Source organism: Delphinapterus leucas, chromosome 4 (assembly GCF_059928025.1).
Source record: "Delphinapterus leucas isolate spDelLeu-1000000601 "Yukka" chromosome 4, BTC_Dleu_Yukka2, whole genome shotgun sequence".
Classification (NCBI taxonomy): domain Eukaryota; kingdom Metazoa; phylum Chordata; class Mammalia; order Artiodactyla; family Monodontidae; genus Delphinapterus; species Delphinapterus leucas.
In genome coordinates this window covers 9,074,402-9,094,262 of record NC_143132.1, presented here as the reverse complement: position 1 = coordinate 9,094,262, position 19,861 = coordinate 9,074,402, and the positions used below count along the sequence as shown (strand labels likewise).

Here is a 19,861-nt window from a genome sequence, read left to right as displayed (position 1 = left end):
CTCCCTGACACTGACTCCTTCCTGCTGTTTCCAGGCACCCCAACTTCTTTCCCATCCATTCACTGCACTTGAAATGGGAGCTCTTCTAAGTCCTCAACCCCTTTTCTTGATCTTCTTTTAAGAATTGATTTTATTGAAGTAGAGTTGATTTACAGTGTTAATCTCTGCTGTACAGCACAGTGACTCAGTTATGCGCATATATACATCCTTCTTCACGTTCTTTTCCATGTGGTTCATCACAGGATGTTGGATATAGCTCCCTGTGCTCCACAGCAGGTCCTTGTTGTTCATCCATCCTGTATATATAATACTTGGCATCTGCTAATCCCAAACTCCCACTCCATCCCTCCCCCACCCCACCCACCTTGGCAACCACAAGTCTGTTCTCGACGTCTGTGAGTCTGTTTCTGTTTCGTAGATAAGTTCATTTGTGTCATATTTTAGATTCCACATAGAAGTGATGGCAAATGGTATTTGTCTTTCTCTGACTTACTTCACACAGTGTGATCATCACCAGGTCCATCCATCTATTCTGGTCCTTCCTCGCCGCCGTCATCCACCCCACACTTCTGCCCAGGTGCACTGCGGACAGTTCCCGCGGGTGCACCCCCCCCCCCCTTGCCACCGGCAGGCAGACGTTCTCTTGCTTCATGCCCGAACACAGCTGCTGGGCTCGTAGTGGAAGTCAGGACTGTTCAGTTCTCAGACGTCAGGGACGTACAGCCCCTCTTAGCTGGCAACGCTCGATGATACCCGCTCAGTGTTTCTACCTCTGTCCCAGCTACTTGACCAAATTCGTTCCTCATGAAACTCCTGATACGGATGACTCCTCACTTCACCCTCGAGCCAATTTAATTTGTGCAGTTTTGTTTCTTGTATTATTCAAAGATGCATTTCTAGCAAGAATCCATGGTCCTAAAGAAACCGGAAATCTAATCTGCCAGACGCGTTGTGCCGCTGTGACTTCCTATGTCTCTGTTTTACCCAAGTTGGCCAGAGAGTAGCCTGAGCCACGAGTGGCTGTTGAGCTCTTGAAATGTGGCTTGTCTGAACTGAATGTGCTGTAACTGTAAACACACAGCAGATTTCAAAGACTTAACAAAGAATGCGTAACCTCACTAACAATTTTATATTGATTATACGTTGATACTCTGTTGGATATATTGTGTTAAACATTATGAACTTGCTTCTTCTTTTAATATAGCTCCTAGAAAACTTGGTATTACCTGCATGGTTCACAGCTGCGGCTTGCATTATATTTATATCGGATGGTGCTATTTTAGGCACTTAAGATTCTTTTCCTTAACTAACTTCCTTTCCTCTTTCTCCTGACTACTCTCAGGAAGTCACTCAAAAAATTCTAGAAGCTGTCGGGAACATTGCTGGCTCTTCCTTGGAACAAACCAGCTGGCTGAGCAGAAACCTGGAAGTGAAGGCTCGGCCTCAGATCTCTCTAGAAGAATCTGATGATGAGGAAGATTTGCACGGTGGGTGTGGAAGGGTCAAAAAGTAATGCGCAGGGCTTCCCCGGTGGCGCAGTGGTTGGGAGTCCGCCTGCCGATGCAGGGGACACGGGTTCGTGCCCTGGTCCGGGAAGATCCCACATGCCGCGGAGCGGCTGGGCCTGTGAGCCATGGCCGCTGAGCCTGCGCGCCCGGAGCCTGTGCTCCGCAACGGGAGAGGCAACAGTGAGAGGCCCACGTACCACAAAAAAAAAAAAAAAAAAAAAAAGTAATGCCCAATGCCAGCTAGTGGGTCTAGTTTTGCCTTAAAAGTAAACTGGCTTTACTTCTTACAACATACACTGTATGTATACTGAACAATAGGATTCCATTGGAAGGGTCCCGAGTGGCCCATGCTACCGTGTTAAGCCCTCACTGAGCCGAGATGGGGGTCCAAGAGAGTAACTTCCCAAGATAATTTGCACGGACTCAGTGATAGAAATCTGTGTGGGATAAAGAATAGGAGAATGTATGTTTTTCTTTTTGTGGAGCCGTGGAAAGAAAACTTAGTAAATCAGCTGACTATCGTCAGGCAGTTGATGTTGTATTTCATTTCTGGCCAACACACCCCTGCCTCTCGATGACCCTTGTGTTTGGTCATTGCCTGGGTGGTGCAGATTTTATCATGGAGGCCACACAGAGTAGGCACAGCCCAGCCTTATAGTTAGTTACAGCTTCCTAGGAAAATGGTCTGGGGACTCTCAAAGGAGACTCATCTGTTTACTCGGAGGACCACTGATCAGCCAGATACTCTTGAGCAGTCTGAATTAAATGCAACAGGGTAGATTGTCAATTGCCGGTACCCTAAAGACCGCCGGACGAATGTATCATCAAGCAAATCTCAGGTTACTAGACCTGCTGCAGTGAGGGAGAAACTTGGCTGGGTCATAGGGGTGTCTCAACTCTAGGGGAAGTTTGGGGAGGATATTTATAAGGTTGTAGGGCCTTGGCTGAGCTGTTTGTGGCAGATCTTTCCAGGTGGGGACTGGGGCAGAGTTAGTAATAAGATATCTTTGCATTGGTGGGCACAGCACTAGGCGAGGGTCCAGAAGTGGATGTTGATGAGATGCTGCTCGTTTTGATAAGTGAGCCACTTTAGTTGGTTGAGTTTTTCTTTCAGAATTAGGCATATCTTAGAGCAAGTAATTATTTTTGGAAGCTCTCAGTATTATTTAACACAGACAGGAAAGTATGCCCAGTCCCAGTGTCGCTCAACACTGGACAAGAAAATCAGTTTGGTCTCAGTGTTTTTTGTTTTTTTTTTCTGGTATGTGGGCCTCTCACTGTTGTGGCCTCTCCCGTTGTGGAGCACAGGCTCCAGACACGCAGGCTCAGCAGCCATGGCTCACGGGCCCAGTTGCTCCGCGGCATGTGGGATCTTCCCGGACCGGGGCATGAACCTGTGTCCCCTGCATCGGCAGGCGGACTCTCAACCACTGCGCCACCAGGGAAGCCCTGGTCTCAGTTTTATTAACACGAGCAAAAAAATTACATCTAAGTTCTCAGTCGGAACTACATAGCACAGTGCCCACCACAAGGTCAGTGTTCAAAAGCTGCTAGCTCTGCCATATTTTATGACCTCTGTCATTATTGTTAGCGGTAGTTATATCAGCAGAAGCAAAACTGAATTTGTGGTTTTTAATATACAAAGGAAGGTGTGTCAAGAAGTCTGGGCTCTTTTCTCTTGCAAGTAAACGAAACCCACTTCAGGCGTGTAGAAGCACAGCAGCACAAAACTTTCTGGCTCATGTACAGGAAAAGCCCAGGTGTCTACATCTGGTTTTAGTCAGAGTGAGAGCTAGGTGTTCAGATGAAGTCCATCAAGTCTCATGCAAAGATTCCAGTTGGCTGTTCTGGGCCTGTGGCTGACCCAGAGGAGGAGAGGAGAGGCTGGTGCCCCGGAGCTCCAAGAAATGGGCTCCCACCCAAGAGAGGCTTCTCGTGCCGGGAGGAGGAAGGATGGTGTTAGACAGACAGGCCATAGTACCCCCTCCATTACTTCTGCCATATTTGTTTGACAGCTAGTTTTGTGGTTTACATAAGAAAATAATTATACTTTACTCTGTAATGAAGATCCTATAACTAGTATGCTATCATTTACTAATGTAAACCAACAATTATGCTTTCTCAGGCTGCAGTTATGATTATAGCTGTGGTTCTAGGGAAACAGAGCTCGTGCAACTCCTTGGCTCATCTGCCCTCAGTTATTCCCGATGTAGGTACTGATATAGGGATTAAACTGCTTCTCCACCACCAGTGCAGCTGAGCTGTGCTGAGTCAAGTGTCATTGGGCTTGGCTTTTGTGCAGTAATTAAATTTAACCTCAAGACAATACTATAGTAAAATGATTACCTGATTTTTATTTAAAAACAGAAAGCATAGAATTCCAAAGCTGGAGGTGATTTGGGGGCTCTCAATAAGACTTAATTAGCAAATTATAGAGTACCAGAAGACTCTTTGGATCATACACTATATTTTGTTTCGGTCTTGAACAAACTAAGTATGCATACTGGCCGTCTAAATCATGAAACAGAATGAAGCTTCAAATGATGTGTTTCTCCACTTAGAGTTCTTCTGTGTGCAGTGCACGTGCAGGGTCTTTCCTGTACGTTTGCGTCTGGCGTGTGCCATGCACTGTGTTCTAGATGCTGGTGATGCAGCAGGAAACAGAATGAGCAGGGCCTCTGCTCTCGTGGTGGGGGGGCTGCGGGAGGTGATCGTCCAAAGTAAATTAACAAAGGTATCTTTCAACTCTTCTGGAAATCCAAAGTTACTCCAAAATGAAAGTCTTTTTTTTTTAATGGGAGTGGGGCTGGGGGCCACTTCAGATGTTGCAGAACATGTCCCCAAGGAAGTGTCAGCTGTGCTGAGAAATACAAGGTAAGGGGGCAGCCATGCAAAGATCCGGGAAGGCGCTGCCCAGAGGGGATGGCGAGTCCTTGAGGTGGGAGTGGGCCAGGCCCAGGAAACCTGAAGATCAGCTTGGCTGGAGCCTAATGCGTGGTCGTGCAAGGTCAGGGCGAGAGCGGGGGTGGAAGGCTGTCCGGCTTGATGCAGAGCACACTTAAGAGCTTGGCCATCAGCCCGCTTGCTGTGGGACCATTAAAGTGTTTGGAGCAGTGACAGCATCTTATTGAGTTTTCAGAAAACATCAGTTTGGCTGCTGGGAGCAACGTGGGCTGCAGCAACCGAGAACAGAAACTGGGAGTTCAGTTAAAAGCATTTCATGGTGCTTTGGGCAAGAGAAGATGTTGGCTTAGAGGCATGGGCTCTAGAGAAAGGTGGACTGGTGTGAGTGCAGCGTCAACAGAACTTGCCGATGGATTGGAAGTGGTAGTTTAAAGAAAAAAAAGGCAAACAAGGATGACTTTGGGGTTTTTGTTGTTTGGTTGGTTGTTTGTTTTATTTATTTTTGGCCGCGTTGGGTCTTCATTGCTGAGCACGGGCTTTCTCTAGTTGCGGGCAAGCGGGGGCTACTCTAAGTTGCGGTGTGCGGGCTTCTCATTGCAGTGGCTTCTCCTGTTGTGGAGCACGGGTTCTGGGTGCACGGGCTTCAGTAGTTGTGGTTCGCGGGCTCTAGAGCGCAGGCTCAGTAGTTGTGGCACACGGGCTTAGTCGCTCCATGGCACGTGGGATCTTCCCGGACCAGGGCTCAAGCCCTGCGTTGGCAGGTGGATTCTTTTTTTTTTTTTTTGCAGTACGCAGGCCTCTCACTGTTGTGGCCTCTCCCATTGCAGAGCACAGGAAACACTCTCTGGAGTGTTTCCAGAAACACTGTGCTTCTGGAAAGTGCTTCTGGAAACACTCTCTTCTCATAGTTTCCATGACTCCATGTTCTCTTGGTTTTTCCTCCTACGCTGCTGACCTTTTCTGATTCCTTCCCAGACATCTCAAATGTAACACATGCAAACCCAAGCTCCATCTCCCTCTCCAAAATGTTCTTGCTTCAGACTTTTCCACCTCAATCAATTGTTTAAACCCAAAACCAAAGTCATGGGACTTCCCCGGTGGCGCAGTGGTTAAGAATCCGCCTGCCAGGGCTTCCCTGGTGGCGCAGTGGTTGAGAGTCCGCCTGCCGATGCAGGGGACACGGGTTCATGACCCAGTCCGGGAAGATCCCACATGCCGCGGAGCGGCTGGGCCCGTGAGCCATGGCTGCTGAACCTGCACGTCCGGAGCCTGTGCTCCGCAACGGGAGAGGCCACAACAGTGAGAGGCCCTCGTACCGCAAAAAGAAAAAAAAAAACAGAACCGGAGACAAGGCAGAGAACACGGATATAAATGTTCCAGGTTAATAACGCATAGCGGCCAAACTGAGGGCGTTTCTGTTTGTTTACATTAATTTTCTAAATGAAATATGAGATGAGGTTACCAGCTGAGGAGGGACAGGTATCGATGGTTATGGAGGGAGGAGGTGAAAGAACTATGTTGGAGACTGGGAAAGCCAGCACAGCGCTGAGGGACATGGGGGAGGGTTATCTAGTAGCATCAGGTCATTTTTGAGTTGCACAGTCATGAAGTAAAGTGAGATCTGTTTCAGAGTAGTCTGGTTTTCTCCAGAGCATTTAGCTGCATAGAACTACATAGGCAATCATTGGGTTTAGCCAGCTTTGCATTTTTCTAAGTGAGTGCTTCAGAGGGAGAGAGAAGCACAAAAGTGAAGGATGTTTGCAAGGTGGACGATAGACCACGGGTGTGGGTGGGGAGATAGAAAAGTGAAGACCTGGGGGGATTGATAGGTAGTTAAGGACGTGAACTCAGGGGGTTGGAGGCTTGTGCAAGGTTTCAGGAAATTGTCAGAGCAGCATTCCAGGAGTAAGTGAGCAGGAAAGGTAAGATGTGGTCACGGTGGGGTGCTGGAAATGGAGACTTTGGAAATTCATGAGGTCAAGGGTATGATGGTGACAGTGGCTGGCTGAGCTGGAACAAAATAAAAGCTTGCTGGAAAAGAAAAGACTAAGGGGCTCAGAGGCCAGGATGTTAGAGGGGATGTTGAAGCTCCAAAAATGGTGATGAGAATAGAAGCGGGGAGGAAGACAGTGAGTTGGTGCTGATTTATTTGATCAAAATACCCAGATTCTTAGTTGCTGAAGTTGAACACGTTAGCAGAGAAGAATACGTAACATGTACGTATGTACAGAGTCAGTGTGAAAGGCGGGAGCTCATGACTCAAGTTCATCTGATGCTTTGGGGGCATAAATGGTGACCTACTGTCCTGATTAAAACACACATTCCTCTTTCAGCAAATGCTGCTGCTGCCACTTCAGCGATGGTGTCTGCGTCTGCGCCTTCGGTGTACAGCGTGCAAGCCCTCTCCCTCCTGGCAGAGGTACATATGCATCTGGCTTGTCATCCCCCCACAGAAGTGAGGCTTTGTGAGGGCGTTCATTCTCAGGGGCCAGGGCGCACGGGCTGCACCGTCCCGGTTGAGTTCATAAGCCAGAATTGGCCTCAAGCTGCCCCGTGGAGTTTTCTTGTTAGGCTGTGTATACCCCGAGAACTAAATTTTGTATTGCCGCCTGCTTTAGGAGATTTCTGTTTTCTGGCGGTCCTGTCCTTCTAGGTTCTGGCATCCCTCCTGGACATGGTTTATCGAAGTGATGAGAAGGAGAGAGCGGTGCCGTTGATCTCACGTTTGCTTTACTATGTTTTTCCTTACTTACGCAATCACAGGTAACGCCACCTTCTCCATTGTACCCCACCCACGTGTGGAAAGGTAGCTTATGGGAAATGTGTCCAGCGGGGTTCCTTGCACCACCTCTGACCTGGGCCCTTTCCCCTTCCCACCCCTTTCAGTGCCTACAATGCCCCCAGCTTCCGGGCTGGCGCCCAGCTGCTGAGCTCTCTAAGCGGTTATGCCTACACGAAACGAGCCTGGAAAAAAGAAGTCCTGGAATTATTCTTGGACCCGGCCTTCTTCCAGATGGACACTTCTTGTGTGCAGTAAGAAATGCTGTCCTGATAAAAAAAAAAAACATGCCCTGAGTCTTCAAGTGGAAAAGTGTTTGGGTTTCTGTAATTAATTCTCATTCCTGAAATGGAAGCAGAGCTAGCATCAACCCAAATCATAGGACACCACTCACAGGTTAACTGTGTATTTCTGGGAACAGAATTAAGTCTTCTAAAAACTACAAAGGTGGCTTTTTTTAATCAGGAGAAGAATTTCAAGTAAGAGAGCACATTTTTCCTGAAGAGCATTGCATGGGGTTCCAGCGGTACTTGGTCTAGTACTACTTTATCTTGTAATCACAAAATGCTTGACCAGCATTAAGATGACGGGGCTCCATGGTGACACTGCGGTGTCCTTATCCCACTTCTCGGCTTACACTCCCCGAGTCCTCACTGAGACCTTGAGGCTGGCCAGGCTCTGCGCGGGCAGTGGAGATCCGTGGAATCACAGGCACGGGATGAACTAGCTGTGCCTTTTTCTAGGAGGTCAACAGAACCACTCGTAACTCTGCCCCTGGCTTGACTGAACAGGTCTTCATTAATGGCAGGGGGAGACGGTGGAGACTGGTCAGCTTTTTTATGTGGGCTGAGGGTTTGCCCAGCCACCACCAGCGGCCATGGCTGTAATCCTGTTGCACTGTGGGGAACCCGTTGAGAACTAGTGGTATTTGTCTTCACAACCCCCATTCTTTCCATTAACACAAGTGTATGGACATCATCTGTGTGAACACATTTAAGGGCAACCCTTGTGAAAGCCAAGGTACCTTGACAATTTGTGTTTTCTTTTATGGTGAGCTGGGAATTATTCATTATTCCCTATGTTAAGGTTATAAATGAAAAGCTTTTGCTTAACGTTTCCTTATATAAAAACTATTCATCCCTTTCACTAACTTTTCAGAAAGCAGTTTTTAATACATCTTAAAGGGACATGTTCTTTTCTTGATGCTTTTAATCAGACTGTCACCCTTTGCATATTTCATTAATTTTGCTTTTTTTAATATCCAGTTGGAAGTCCATTATTGACCATCTTCTGACTCATGAGAAAACAATGTTTAAAGATTTAATGAGTAAGTTCTTCTGTTATGTGCACATAAGTCACACTTTAAAGGACCGATTCCTTTTGGTCACAATCAGCTTTTACCACGTATTTCAGAGCCCAGCTCAAACCTTTTCTAGCGCCATTTCAGCCACAGAGTGTAATGTGATGTGCAGAATATGTCGGGACTACGTGAATGAGCCTTCCTATTTCCAGTCTATTGACACGAATGCCTTCGACTACCTTTTTTGCAGTTTTATAGTGGAGAAAATACTTTTGAAAGTAATGATAAGTTGACCACAATTGGTTAGGAGTACTTTCCTGTACCTCATATCCTCTTCAAATACCCCATCACTCAGTATCATGAAAGAAATAAGAACTTTTATAAATGTAAATACTTGAGTAACAACTGCATACCCTTAATCAAGATCATGATCTTTCACCAGGGAAGATAGGAATAGTAGGCGTTTCTCATCACTTACCTCTCATTGTAGCGTCCTCACTAAATGGAACTTATTTGCTCTATTTATTCCAGCCATGCAGAGCAGTTCTTTAAAACTGTTCTCAAGTTTTGAGCAGAAAGCCATGCTGCTAAAGCGCCAGGCTTTTGCTGTCTTAAGTGGAGAGCTTGATCAGTACCACCTTTACCTTCCTCTGATCCAAGGTAAGAAGGCCTGCCCTCCCCCAGCCCACCCCCCAAAAAAGAGACAGGCCCAGAGTGGCCGACATGGCTGGAAACCAGAGGGGCCCAGGGCAGGTGTTGGCGGAATGGTCAGACGTTAAATGAGTACTCAGCAGAGGTGATTGTAGAAGAACTTTGGAAATATATCAGTAAATCTGAAACTTTATTTTAAAAATCAGTTATTATGGGACTTTCCTGCTGGTGCAGTGGTTAAGAATCCACCCGCCAATGCAGGGGCCACAGGTTCGAGCCCTGGTCTGGGAAGATCCCACATGCCGCGGAGCAACTAAGCCCGTGCACCACAACTGTTGAGCCTGCGTTCTGGAGCCTGTGAGCCACAGCTACTGAGCCCACATGCCACAGCTACTGAAGCCTGTGTGCCTAGAGCCCGTACTCCACAACAAGAGCAGCCACCGCAATGAGAAGGCCGCACACCACAATGAAGAGTAGCCCCCGCTCGCCACAACTAGAGAAAGCCCGTGCACAGCACCGAAGACCCAACACAGCTGAAAATAACATAGAAATAAATAAATTTTTTTAAAAGGCAAGACAAAAATCAATTATTATAATGCTATTATTTTTTACATTAAAAAAAAATTTTTATTTATTTATTTTTGGCTGTGTTAGGTCTTTGGTGCTGTGCACGTGCTTTTCTCCAGTTGCGCCAAGCGGGGGCTACTCTTCATTGTGGTGCACGGGCTTCTCATTGCGGTGGCTTCTCTTGTTGCAGAGCACGGGCTCTAGACATGGGGGCTTCAATAGTTGTGGCTCGCGGGGTCTAGAGTGCAGGCTCAGTAGTTGTGGCGCATGGGCCTAGTTGCTCCGCGGCATGTGGGATCCTCCCAGACCAGGGCTTGAACCTGTGTCCCCTGCATTGGCAGGCAGATTCTTAACCACTGCACCACCAGGGAAGTCCTATAAGGCTATTAGTTTTTATTAAGTTGTTTTTTAAAGTCTGGCTGTGCTTCTTCAGCACTGTCTCCTGCTGGATCCCTCCTGCAGTGTGGATACTAAGTGAGGCCAGTGACAGAGCAAGATTTTGGAGAAGTACCTGATTTTTCCTTAGCAGTCTTTTCTCTTCTTCATCCTCGCGGTATTTGTCTGCCTCAAAAATGAATGATTGTGGATGTTATACGGTTTTAAAGGTTTTTCCCCCTCCTCATAAAATGTTGAGTTGGCGAAGTGAGCATTCTGTTTTAATTCATCCTCCTCCAAGATACAAAAGAACTCTCAAACAGGAATGTGTTTTCCTTAAGACACGTAGCCTAAATGGAATATAATAAAATAAACAAGCTTTTAAGAATTGTATTAAATATATTTAATTTTTATTTATTAATAATAAATAAATAAATGTATTAAAATTTAATAAAAATAAATGTATTAAATATTAAATATCATGAAGGCTAGTATAACAAACAATTTTACAAATATTAGAATTATGGTGTAAATCCTTTTGGGGGGCTCAGACTTATTAAAGTATAATTTACATACAGTTCTGGCTATACAGTTCTATGAATTTTGATAAACACATGTAGTCACGTAACCACCACTGCAGTCAAGATTCAGAACATTTCCATCACCCCAGAAAGTTCACTCGTGCCCCTCAGAAGGCATCTCCTCCCCTTACCCCCTGACCCTATCAACCACTGAATCTTCTTTCTGTTCATATAGTTTCATCTTTTCTGGAATGTCCTATAAATGTGAATGTGAATAGACAGTATATAGCCTTTGAGACTGGCTTCTTTTGTATTTGAGAGTCATTCATTCTGTTGTATTTATCAATAGCTTATTTCTTTTTATTGCTATTTATCTATAGTATCCCATTCTGTGGTTTGTTTACCAGTTCACCAGTTGAACATTCAGGTTGTTTCCACATAGAATTATGATATAAATCTCTTACTCTACCCTCTTAAAAAATGCTCTTATAAATATCCGTCGGCTCACAAAGCATGTGTTTCTCCTAAATATTTTTATTAATTCTGAGCCCGCGTCCCTACTTGATTAACCACTTGAAAGGTCTTAATTATTTTAGGTCAAAACATTAACAGCTTTCATGGATATTAATGATGACAGTGTTTTATATTTGCAGCAATGAAAATACCATTATACTTCTACTGACATAATCGCAGCCTGTAAAGTGGGTAAGGAGATGCTCCTGACCTAACGTCTTGAATACTTAAAATGTATAAAAGTGAATATTCAGATACTGACAAATCCTTACTTGAATCACCAGCAGGAGGCTGCTTAGATCAGAGGGTGGCCAGGAATGCCGTTAAAGGTGGTGGCAGCCCTCCAGAGACTTTGCTCAGTGCAGAGTCAAAGCTGAACTTCGGTGCATACTTACAGGATTTAAAGGGGAGAAAGAACAACGGGAACCACATTTCCTCTAGTTCACAGGCGGCATCTGTGATGGTGCTTTATGCACCTGGCCATCAGACAGTGGTCCAAAAGCGCAGTGTGAAGTTCACTTTCTCAGCAGGAGAGCATGGTAGGCAGTGCATTGTACAATCCTTGCCGTGCCTTCTCACTTTTTTTTTTTTTTTTTTTTGCGGTACGCGGACCTCTCACTGTTGTGGCCTCTCCCGTTGAGGAGCACAGGCTCCGGATGCGCAGGCTCAGTGGCCATGGCTCACGGGCCCAGCCGCTCCGCGGCATGTGGGATCTTCCCGGACCGGGGCACGAACCCGCATCCCCTGCATCGGCAGGCGGACTCTCAACCACTGTGCCACCAGGGAAGCCCCATGCCTTCTCACTTTGGGAGAAACACCTGCGCCTTCTCTCCCCCATGTCCCATCACACACTCTCCTAAAACCTGGGGTGAGGCCCAGAGAGCTAAAGAGACAGTATTAGATGTGTAGAACAAGAAGAGAACAGACAATGGCCTTTTTCAATCAGTGGTATGGAGAATCTGACTATGGCAGGGTGTAAACACCCAATTCTGAGAAATCATGGCTCAGAGAGGGAGAGAGAAGTAGAGGCAACATAATATTATATACATACAACAGATATGAAAGTCAGCATAATGCTGACTTTAAATAGGAGATAGTTTGGGGGCCCTTGGGGAAAGAGGAATTTCTCCAAATAAATACCCTCCACTTTGGATAGCTCAAGTGCTGTTTTTTTTTTTTAAAAAAAAATACTACATGGGGCTTCCCTGGTGGCGCAGTGGTTGAGAGTCCGCCTGCCGATGCAGGGGACACGGGTTCATGCCCCGGTCCAGGAGGATCCCACATGCCGCAGAGCTGCTGGGCCCGTGAGCCGTGGCCGCTGAGCCTGCGTGTCCGGAGCCTGTGCTCCGCAACGGGAGAGGCCACAACAGTGAGAGGCCCGTGTACCGCCAAAAAAAAATACTACGTGTTTGAAAAAGTAGAGTGGACTTCCCTGGCGGTCCAGTGGTTAGAGCTTCGCACTTACACTGCAGGTGGCACGGGTTCTATCCTTGGCTGGGGAGCTAAGATCCCTCATTCCACACAACGCAGCCAAAAAATAAAAAATAAAATAAAATAAAAATACCTGTTTGAGTCCTTGTTTTAAAAAAGTAAAAGGAAGAAGTAAACATGTTTACCCCCTTCCGTTTTTTACTAACTGACAGTTTGCAAAGCCCTTGCCTCTGTATTGTCATCGTCCCCAGCTTCCCTAAGGTCCTGGGGTGATGGGATTCAGAACGTTCTCTGACAGTCTCGGGACATTGACTGGCCCCATGGAGCAATGACGCCCCAGTCAAGGGAGCAGAGGCATCCAGAAGCTCCTGAGTTGCACACCCTGGTGAACAGTTGAGACCAAATCAAAAGAGGCAGGAATGGGGAAGGTCTGGCATCTCTCCTCTGGGGTCCTCACCCCCAACTGATCACCATCAGGTAGCACTGGAAGAGGTCGATCCATGCACTCGGTGCGGAACTGAGCAGCTACTCACATCTTGGCTCGTAGTGACATAAATTTTGCATTGATCTCAAAAGAAGTAAATCGGCTCAAAGCAATTATTTTTTAAACAGGAGGGACGATAAAATGCTGCTTGTCTGGGGTGAAAGGAGGACAGGCTACAAAGGCCCCTGATGAGGGGATCAGAAAGGTCTAGAGGGAACACTCTGTTCCCTCTAAGCTGATGTGTGGCTCATTCCAGGGCCATTGAAGTCCTTCCCATCTTTTAAGTTTTCTTCATTGTCCTTTATTAGCTCCATTTTTACATCAGGATACTGGTGCTCAGAGAGATTAACACCTGCGTAAAGTTGCATTGCCACTAACTGGCACACCCTGGACTGAAATCTGAGCCCTCTGGCTCCCAACAGTAGGCTGTGTTCTTTAGCAGGTACCCTTTGAGGCAAGTGAGTTTCACAGATGGGAAATGGGCTCAGCAAGATTATGTGGCCAGCCTAAACGAGGTTCTGCAACCTTGACAGTGGTGCAGAGATTCTGGCTCAGGGCTTTCTCTGGCTCTGCTCACCAGGACTCCTTAAGCTTGTAAGGTTTATCACTCAGCTAAGAAAGGAATATTAGAGATTCTAAAATAGATCATCTTGGCTGAAGAATAATCTCACGAATTTAGCTTTTATTTGGAGCATCAATATGAAATATGCCCCGTGTGTACAAACCACTTTTTTTTTTTTTAATACTTTTTATCTCGAAGTAGATTAAGACTCACAAGAAGTTACACAAATAGTACCTGGTGTTGCTGTGTACTGTTCGTCCAGCTTCCCCCATGATAACATCTCATATAAGCATACTCCCTCATCAAAACCAGGAAATCGATGTGGGAATATTACCATAACTCAACTTGAGATTTTTTCAGATTTCACCAGTTTCTACAATGCATTCTTTGTGTGTGTGTCTGTGTGTCTAGTTCCCACATACAAATTCTTGTAGCCAACACCACAGCCAGGATTTAGAACTCTTCCTTCGCTACAAAGCGACACCCTCACGTCACTCACTGCTTTGTATAGTCACACCCTCCACCCAGCGCTAACCCCTGGAAACCGCTGATCTGTTCTCCATCACTTTAATGTTATATAAATGGAATCATACATCATATGTATTATGTAAATGTCACCTTTTGAGATTAGCTTTTTTCATTTAGTACAGTGCTTTTGAGATCCATCCAAAGGCAAGTGGGGTATGTTCATGGGTGTATAAAGAGTTTGATCTTTTTAAATGAGTACTAATACTCCATTTTATGGATGTACCTCAGTTCATTTATCCATTTACCTGATGGACATCTGGGTTGTTCTAGTTTTTGGTTATTAGAAATAAAGCCTAGGGGCTTCCCTGGTAGCGCAGTGGTTAAGAATCCGCCCGCCAATGCAGGGGACACGGGTTCGAGCCCTGGTCCAGGAAGATCCCACATGCCGTGGAGCAACTAAGCCCACGTGCCACAACTACTGAGCCTGCGCTCTAGAGCCCGTGAGCCACAACTACTGAGCCCGCGCGCCTAGAGCCTGTGCTCCACAACAAGAGAAGCCACCACAACGAGAAGCCCGCGCACCGCAATAAAGAGTATCCCCCGCTCGCCGCAACTAGAGAAAAGCCCACGCACACCAACAAAGACCCAGTGCAGCCAAAAATAAGATAAATGAAATAAATAAATTAAAAAAAAAAAAAAGAAAGAAAGAAAGCCTCTGGCGATCCAGTGGTTAGGACTCTGTGCTTTCACTGCAGAGGGCCCAGGTTCAGTCCCTGGTCAGGGAACTAAGATCCTGCAAGCTGGGATAAATGCACAAGGGTTTGATTACTGGGTTCTATGGTAAACGTGTTTAACTTTATAAGAAACGGCCGAACTGTTTTCCAGAGTGGACGTACCATTTTGCATTCCCATTTAAACAGTAATTCAAATGGCATTATCCTTTTTTTTTTTAACATTTTTATTTTTTAATATTTATTTATTTATTTGGTTGCACTGGGTCTTAGTTGCGGCAGGTGGTCTCCTTTTAGTTGCGGCTCGCCGAGTCCTTAGTTGCGGCACATGGGCTTCTTAGTTGTGGCTTGTGAGCTCTTAGTTGCAGCATGTATGTGGTATCTAGTTCCCTGTCCAGGGATCAAACCCGGGCCCCCTGCATTGGGAACGTGGAGTCTTAACCACTGAGCCACCAGGGAAGTCCCTCGTTATCCTTTTGATGTCTTTAGAGATACTCCTTTCATTCCTGATGTTGGTAATTTGCTTTCTCTCTGTTTTGGTCAGTCTTTCTAGAGGTTTATCACTTTTCTTGTTCTTTTCGAATAACCACATTTTAATTTGATTGATTTTTCTACATTATTTTTGTTTGTTTTGTTTCCAGTTTCATTTATTTCTGCTTTTTATTATGCCCTTCTTTGTCCTTGCTTTGGTTTTATTTTGTTCTTTTTCTGGTCTCATGAGGTAGAGGCTTGGATTATAGATTTGAGTGTTTTCTTCTTTTATAATGTAAGCATTTAGTGCTATAAATTTCCCTCTCAGCAATACTTTAACTCCATCCCACAAAATCGGGTATATTGTAATTTTCATTCATTTCTTTATATTTTTTATTTCCTTTGATACTTCTTCACCCCATATCTAATTTAGAAGTTTGTTAATTTCCAAGTGTTTCTGGTTATCTTTCTGTTATTAATTTCCAGTTTGATTCCATCATGGTCAGAGAACATTTTTTGTAGGATTTAAATTTGTTGAAGTTCGGTTATATCATGGGTCGTAAAGCAGTCTTGGTGAATGTTCCACGAGCACGTAATGAGATGTATTCTGCTGGTGTTGAGTGGAGTGTTCTACAAGTGTTTATTAGATCCTGTTGGCTGAAGGTATTGCTCAGTTCTTCTATATCCTTACTGACTGTTTTCCTAGGAGTTCTATCAGTCATGGGATAGGGATGTTGAAGTTCAGCTACAGTTGTCAGTACTTATTCTTCTTTGAGTTCCGGCAGTTCTTTCTTCAAGTATTTTACACCTCTGTTGTTTGGAGCACAGACATTTAGGAATGTTATATCTTCTTGTTGAACTGACCTTACCACTGTGTAATGTCCCTCTTTGACCCTGGTACTTTCCTTTGCTCTGAAGTCTATTCTGTCCTATATTAATAGTGCCACTCCAGCTTTCTTAAAATGTTTGCATATTGTATCTTTTTCCATCCTTTTACCTTTAACCTACTTATATTGTTATATATTTTTAAGTAGTTTTATCTTTTTTTAGAATTTATTTATTTCATTTATTTTTGGTTGTGTTGGGTCTTTGTTGCTGCGCGAGCTTTCTCTAGTTGCGGCGAGCGGGGGCTACTCTTTGTGGTGGTGCGCGGGCTTCTCATTGTGGTGGCTTCTCTTGTTGCAGAGCACGGGCTCTAGGTGTGCGGACTTCAGTAGTTGTGGCACGCAGGCTCAGTAGTTGTGGTTCGCGGGCTCTAGAGCGCAAGCTCAGTAGTTGTGGCACATGGGCTTAGTTGCTCCGCAGCATGTGGGATCTTCCTGGACCAGGGCTCGAACCCGTGTCCCCTGCATTGGCAGCTGGATTCTTAACCACTGCGCCACCAGGGAAGCCATATCGTTATATTTGAAGTGAGTTTTGTGTAAGATAGCATACAACTGGGTCATTCCTTTTATCCATTCAACCAATCTCTTTTAATTGACATGTCATGTCAGGATATATTATGCCATTTTATTTATTTTCTGTTTGTTCCTTGTTTTTCATTCATTTTGTTTCCCTTTTCCTATTTTCCTGAGGTTACTTGAACATTTTTTTGGCATTCCATTTTGATTTATTTAAAGTGGTTTGGGGGTATATCTCTTTATATAGCTTTCTGCAGTGGTTGCTCTAGGGATTACAGTGAACATAGAATATACATACTTACTGTGGTCTACTAGTATCAATATTTTACCACCATTTGCTTTTCTCCTCTCCCATATGATATAGTTGTCTGAAATACTACATTTACATACTAGAACCAAAGGAGATAGAGATACACTTTTTGCTTTCACTGTCCAACATAAATACTCAAGAGGAAAGGATATTATTTATACTCATTTATTTACCCTTTCTATTGCTCTTTAGTCATTCCTGATGTTCCATGTTTCCTACCATTATCATTTCCTTTCTGTCTGAAGAACATCATTTAGCCATTCTTTTAGTGCAAATCTGTTGGCACTGTTCTCCTTCATTGAGCCTTTTTTTTTCACCTTCATTCATCTTGGTTTGGTTTTGTTGTTGGTTTTTGTTTTTCTTTCACCTTTATTCTGGAAGGATGTTTTCATTGGAAATAGAAAAATTCTGGGTTGAAGTTCTTTTCTTTCAGCACTTGAAAAATGGCAACTTCTTTCTGACTCTATGGTTTCTAATGAGAAATCTGCTATTATTCGAATTATTCTCCCTTTTAAGTAATGTATAATTTCCCTCTGATTGCTATCAAGATTTTTTTCTTTGTCCTTAGTTTTCAGAAGTTTGATTATGTGACTGAACATGATTTCTTTGGTTTTATCCCTTTTAGAGTTCACTCAGCTTGTTTTATTTGTAGATATATGTCTTTCACCACATTTGGAAAGTTTTCAGTCATTATTTTTAAAATATTTTTCCAACCTATACACTTTTTTCTCTTTTTCTGTGATTCCAGTGCACAAATGTTAGATCTTTTGTTGTCCCACTGGTCTATGAGACTCTGTTCATTTTTTCTTTCTGATATTTTCTCTCTCCTTTGTTCAGCTCACATAATTTCTATTGATTGTGTCCTGAATTCCCCTCTTCCTCTGTCATCTCCATTCTGCTGTTGAGCTCAACAGTAAGTTTTTCTATCTTACTGTTGGTGATTCTATCTATCTATCTGGTGATTCTATTTTTTAGTTCTAAAATTTCTATTTGACTTTTCTTTGTATCTTGTATTTTTTTGCTGACACTTTCTATTTCTTATTTGTTTCAAGTGTCCATAATTGGTTATTAGAGTATTTTTAGATAGCGGCTTTAAAATCCTTTTCCAATAATTCCAACCTCTGTATTATCTCTGCATCGGTGTCTTTTGGGTATCTTTTCTCATTCAAGTTGAGATTTTTGGCATTCCAGGTTACGTTCTTTTCAATTGCCTAAGCTGCAATAAAATAAAAAATTTAAAAACCACGTGGAACCCACTTCCAGGTCATTCCTTAAGTCCCAAGGTTCCTACCCAGTCCTGCCACGTTTCCTTCACCTGTTTTCTGATAGTTGGTTTATGTATTTTTGTTCAAGGTTTTTGTTTGTTTGTTTGTTTGCAGTTAGATAAATAGGATGTATTATACTTACTCCATCTTGTCCAGAACCAAAAGCACAAACCACTCTTTAAAAATGCCAACCTGTTTGTCAAGTGTCTGATCTATGCACGATCCTTCATTTGGTCAGAGTGTTTTCAAAGGCAAGAAGTAAAAACCCACTTAAGGGCTTCCCTGGTGGTGCAGTGGTTGAGAGTCCACCTGCCGATGCAGGGGACACGGGTTCGTGCCCTGGTCCGGGAAGATCCCACATGCCGCAGAGCGGCTGGGCCCGTGAGCCATGGCTGCTGAGCCTGCGCGTCCAGAGCCTGTGATCCGCAACGGGAGAGGCCACAGCAGTGAGACGCCCGCGTATCGCAAAACCAAAACAAAACAAAACTCATTTAAGCTACCTCAAGCAAAGAGAAGTTTATTACTAATTTACTACAGCAAATCTTAAGCGGCATGACCATAGTTCAGCTATTTCCTATGGCAATTTGTCATCTTCCTAAGAAACCTCAAATTATGGGAAAAAATCACATTCTGCAAACAGTTATTTCAGTGGAGAAGTGGGGAAGACTGTTAGGGACTAGAGAGTTTACCTTTTTTTCTTCTTCCTGCAGGAATTAAAGTTTTTGTCATGGTCATCAAATCTAAACTTTACTGAATAATTCTATTTTATTCACGCACTTCACTTGCCACTCCTCACCCCCAAAATATAGTGTCATCTGCCAACCAATCTATATGATCTCATAGTTCCCTCACTCACCAAAGACTCTTCAGTTTCTGTGTCTCATGTTTCATATTCTTAGAAGAATAATTACATGTTTATTGATCACACACTGGATTTCTGGCTTGAGCCAGAAGTTGTTGCCTTTCTACTTAGCTGCAGCAGGGGAATAAGAGGAACTTGATTCACTTCATTAGCAAAAGCCACAAACTGCCGTGCCTCACAAAGAACAGTGCTGGGGGCAAACACGGGGCACAGAACCATTCTCCCAACACCCATCTCATGTATGAGGTTCTCGTCAAATGTCAAAGCAATTGCAGTTTTATTATTCCTCTTTGTCTAGTGAGAAACTCCAAACTGCATATTTGTGTGACATCTCTAAAATCTTCTTTCCTTAGAACGCCTGACAGACAATCTCAGAGTTGGACAGACATCCATAGCTGCTGCTCAGATGTTTCTTTTTTTCAGAGTTTTGCTGCTAAGAATATCTGCTCAACATTTGACTTCATTGTGGCCAATAATGGTCTCTGAATTGGTAAGTGCAAATATTTTACTCTTGAAAGCAAAATTGGAGCTTTTAGAAATGCTTTTTCAGGAATAATATTTCATATATATATCTAATTTTATCTGCAGAATTTTCAATCAAGTTGGTAGTGCAGAGTCAGCTCTTGCTTAAATAGAGATATTTTATCCTATAATCCTAGTTGCTCTCTCAACGTCAGTTATTCCAATTAATCTGTACAGTTTGATTTTTTTTTTTTTTTTTTTTTTTGGCCATGCCATGTGGCTTTCGGGATCTTAGTT

At 44.1% G+C, this 19,861-nt stretch overlaps 1 protein-coding gene across 8 annotated transcripts in view; it reads left to right on the top strand.

Moving 5' to 3' along the window:
* DOP1B (DOP1 leucine zipper like protein B) overlaps window positions 1-19,861 on the top strand; it is a 111,224-nt gene that overhangs the window by 87,483 nt on the left and 3,880 nt on the right. For 5 of the 8 annotated variants that reach the window (XM_089910271.1, XM_022553042.2, XM_089910270.1 and 2 more), the window contains 7 exons: window positions 1,343-1,487; window positions 6,746-6,831; window positions 7,066-7,175; window positions 7,299-7,445; window positions 8,457-8,518; window positions 9,023-9,151; window positions 19,456-19,592. In XM_089910271.1, the coding sequence (XP_089766397.1) occupies window positions 1,343-1,487; window positions 6,746-6,831; window positions 7,066-7,175; window positions 7,299-7,445; window positions 8,457-8,518; window positions 9,023-9,151; window positions 19,456-19,592 (816 nt within the window). Of the gene's footprint in view, window positions 1-1,342; window positions 1,488-6,745; window positions 6,834-7,065; window positions 7,176-7,298; window positions 7,446-8,456; window positions 8,519-9,022; window positions 9,152-19,455; window positions 19,593-19,861 lie in introns of those variants that run through there. The other 3 variants (XR_002641867.2, XM_089910272.1, XM_089910274.1) reach the window with 3 other exon arrangements.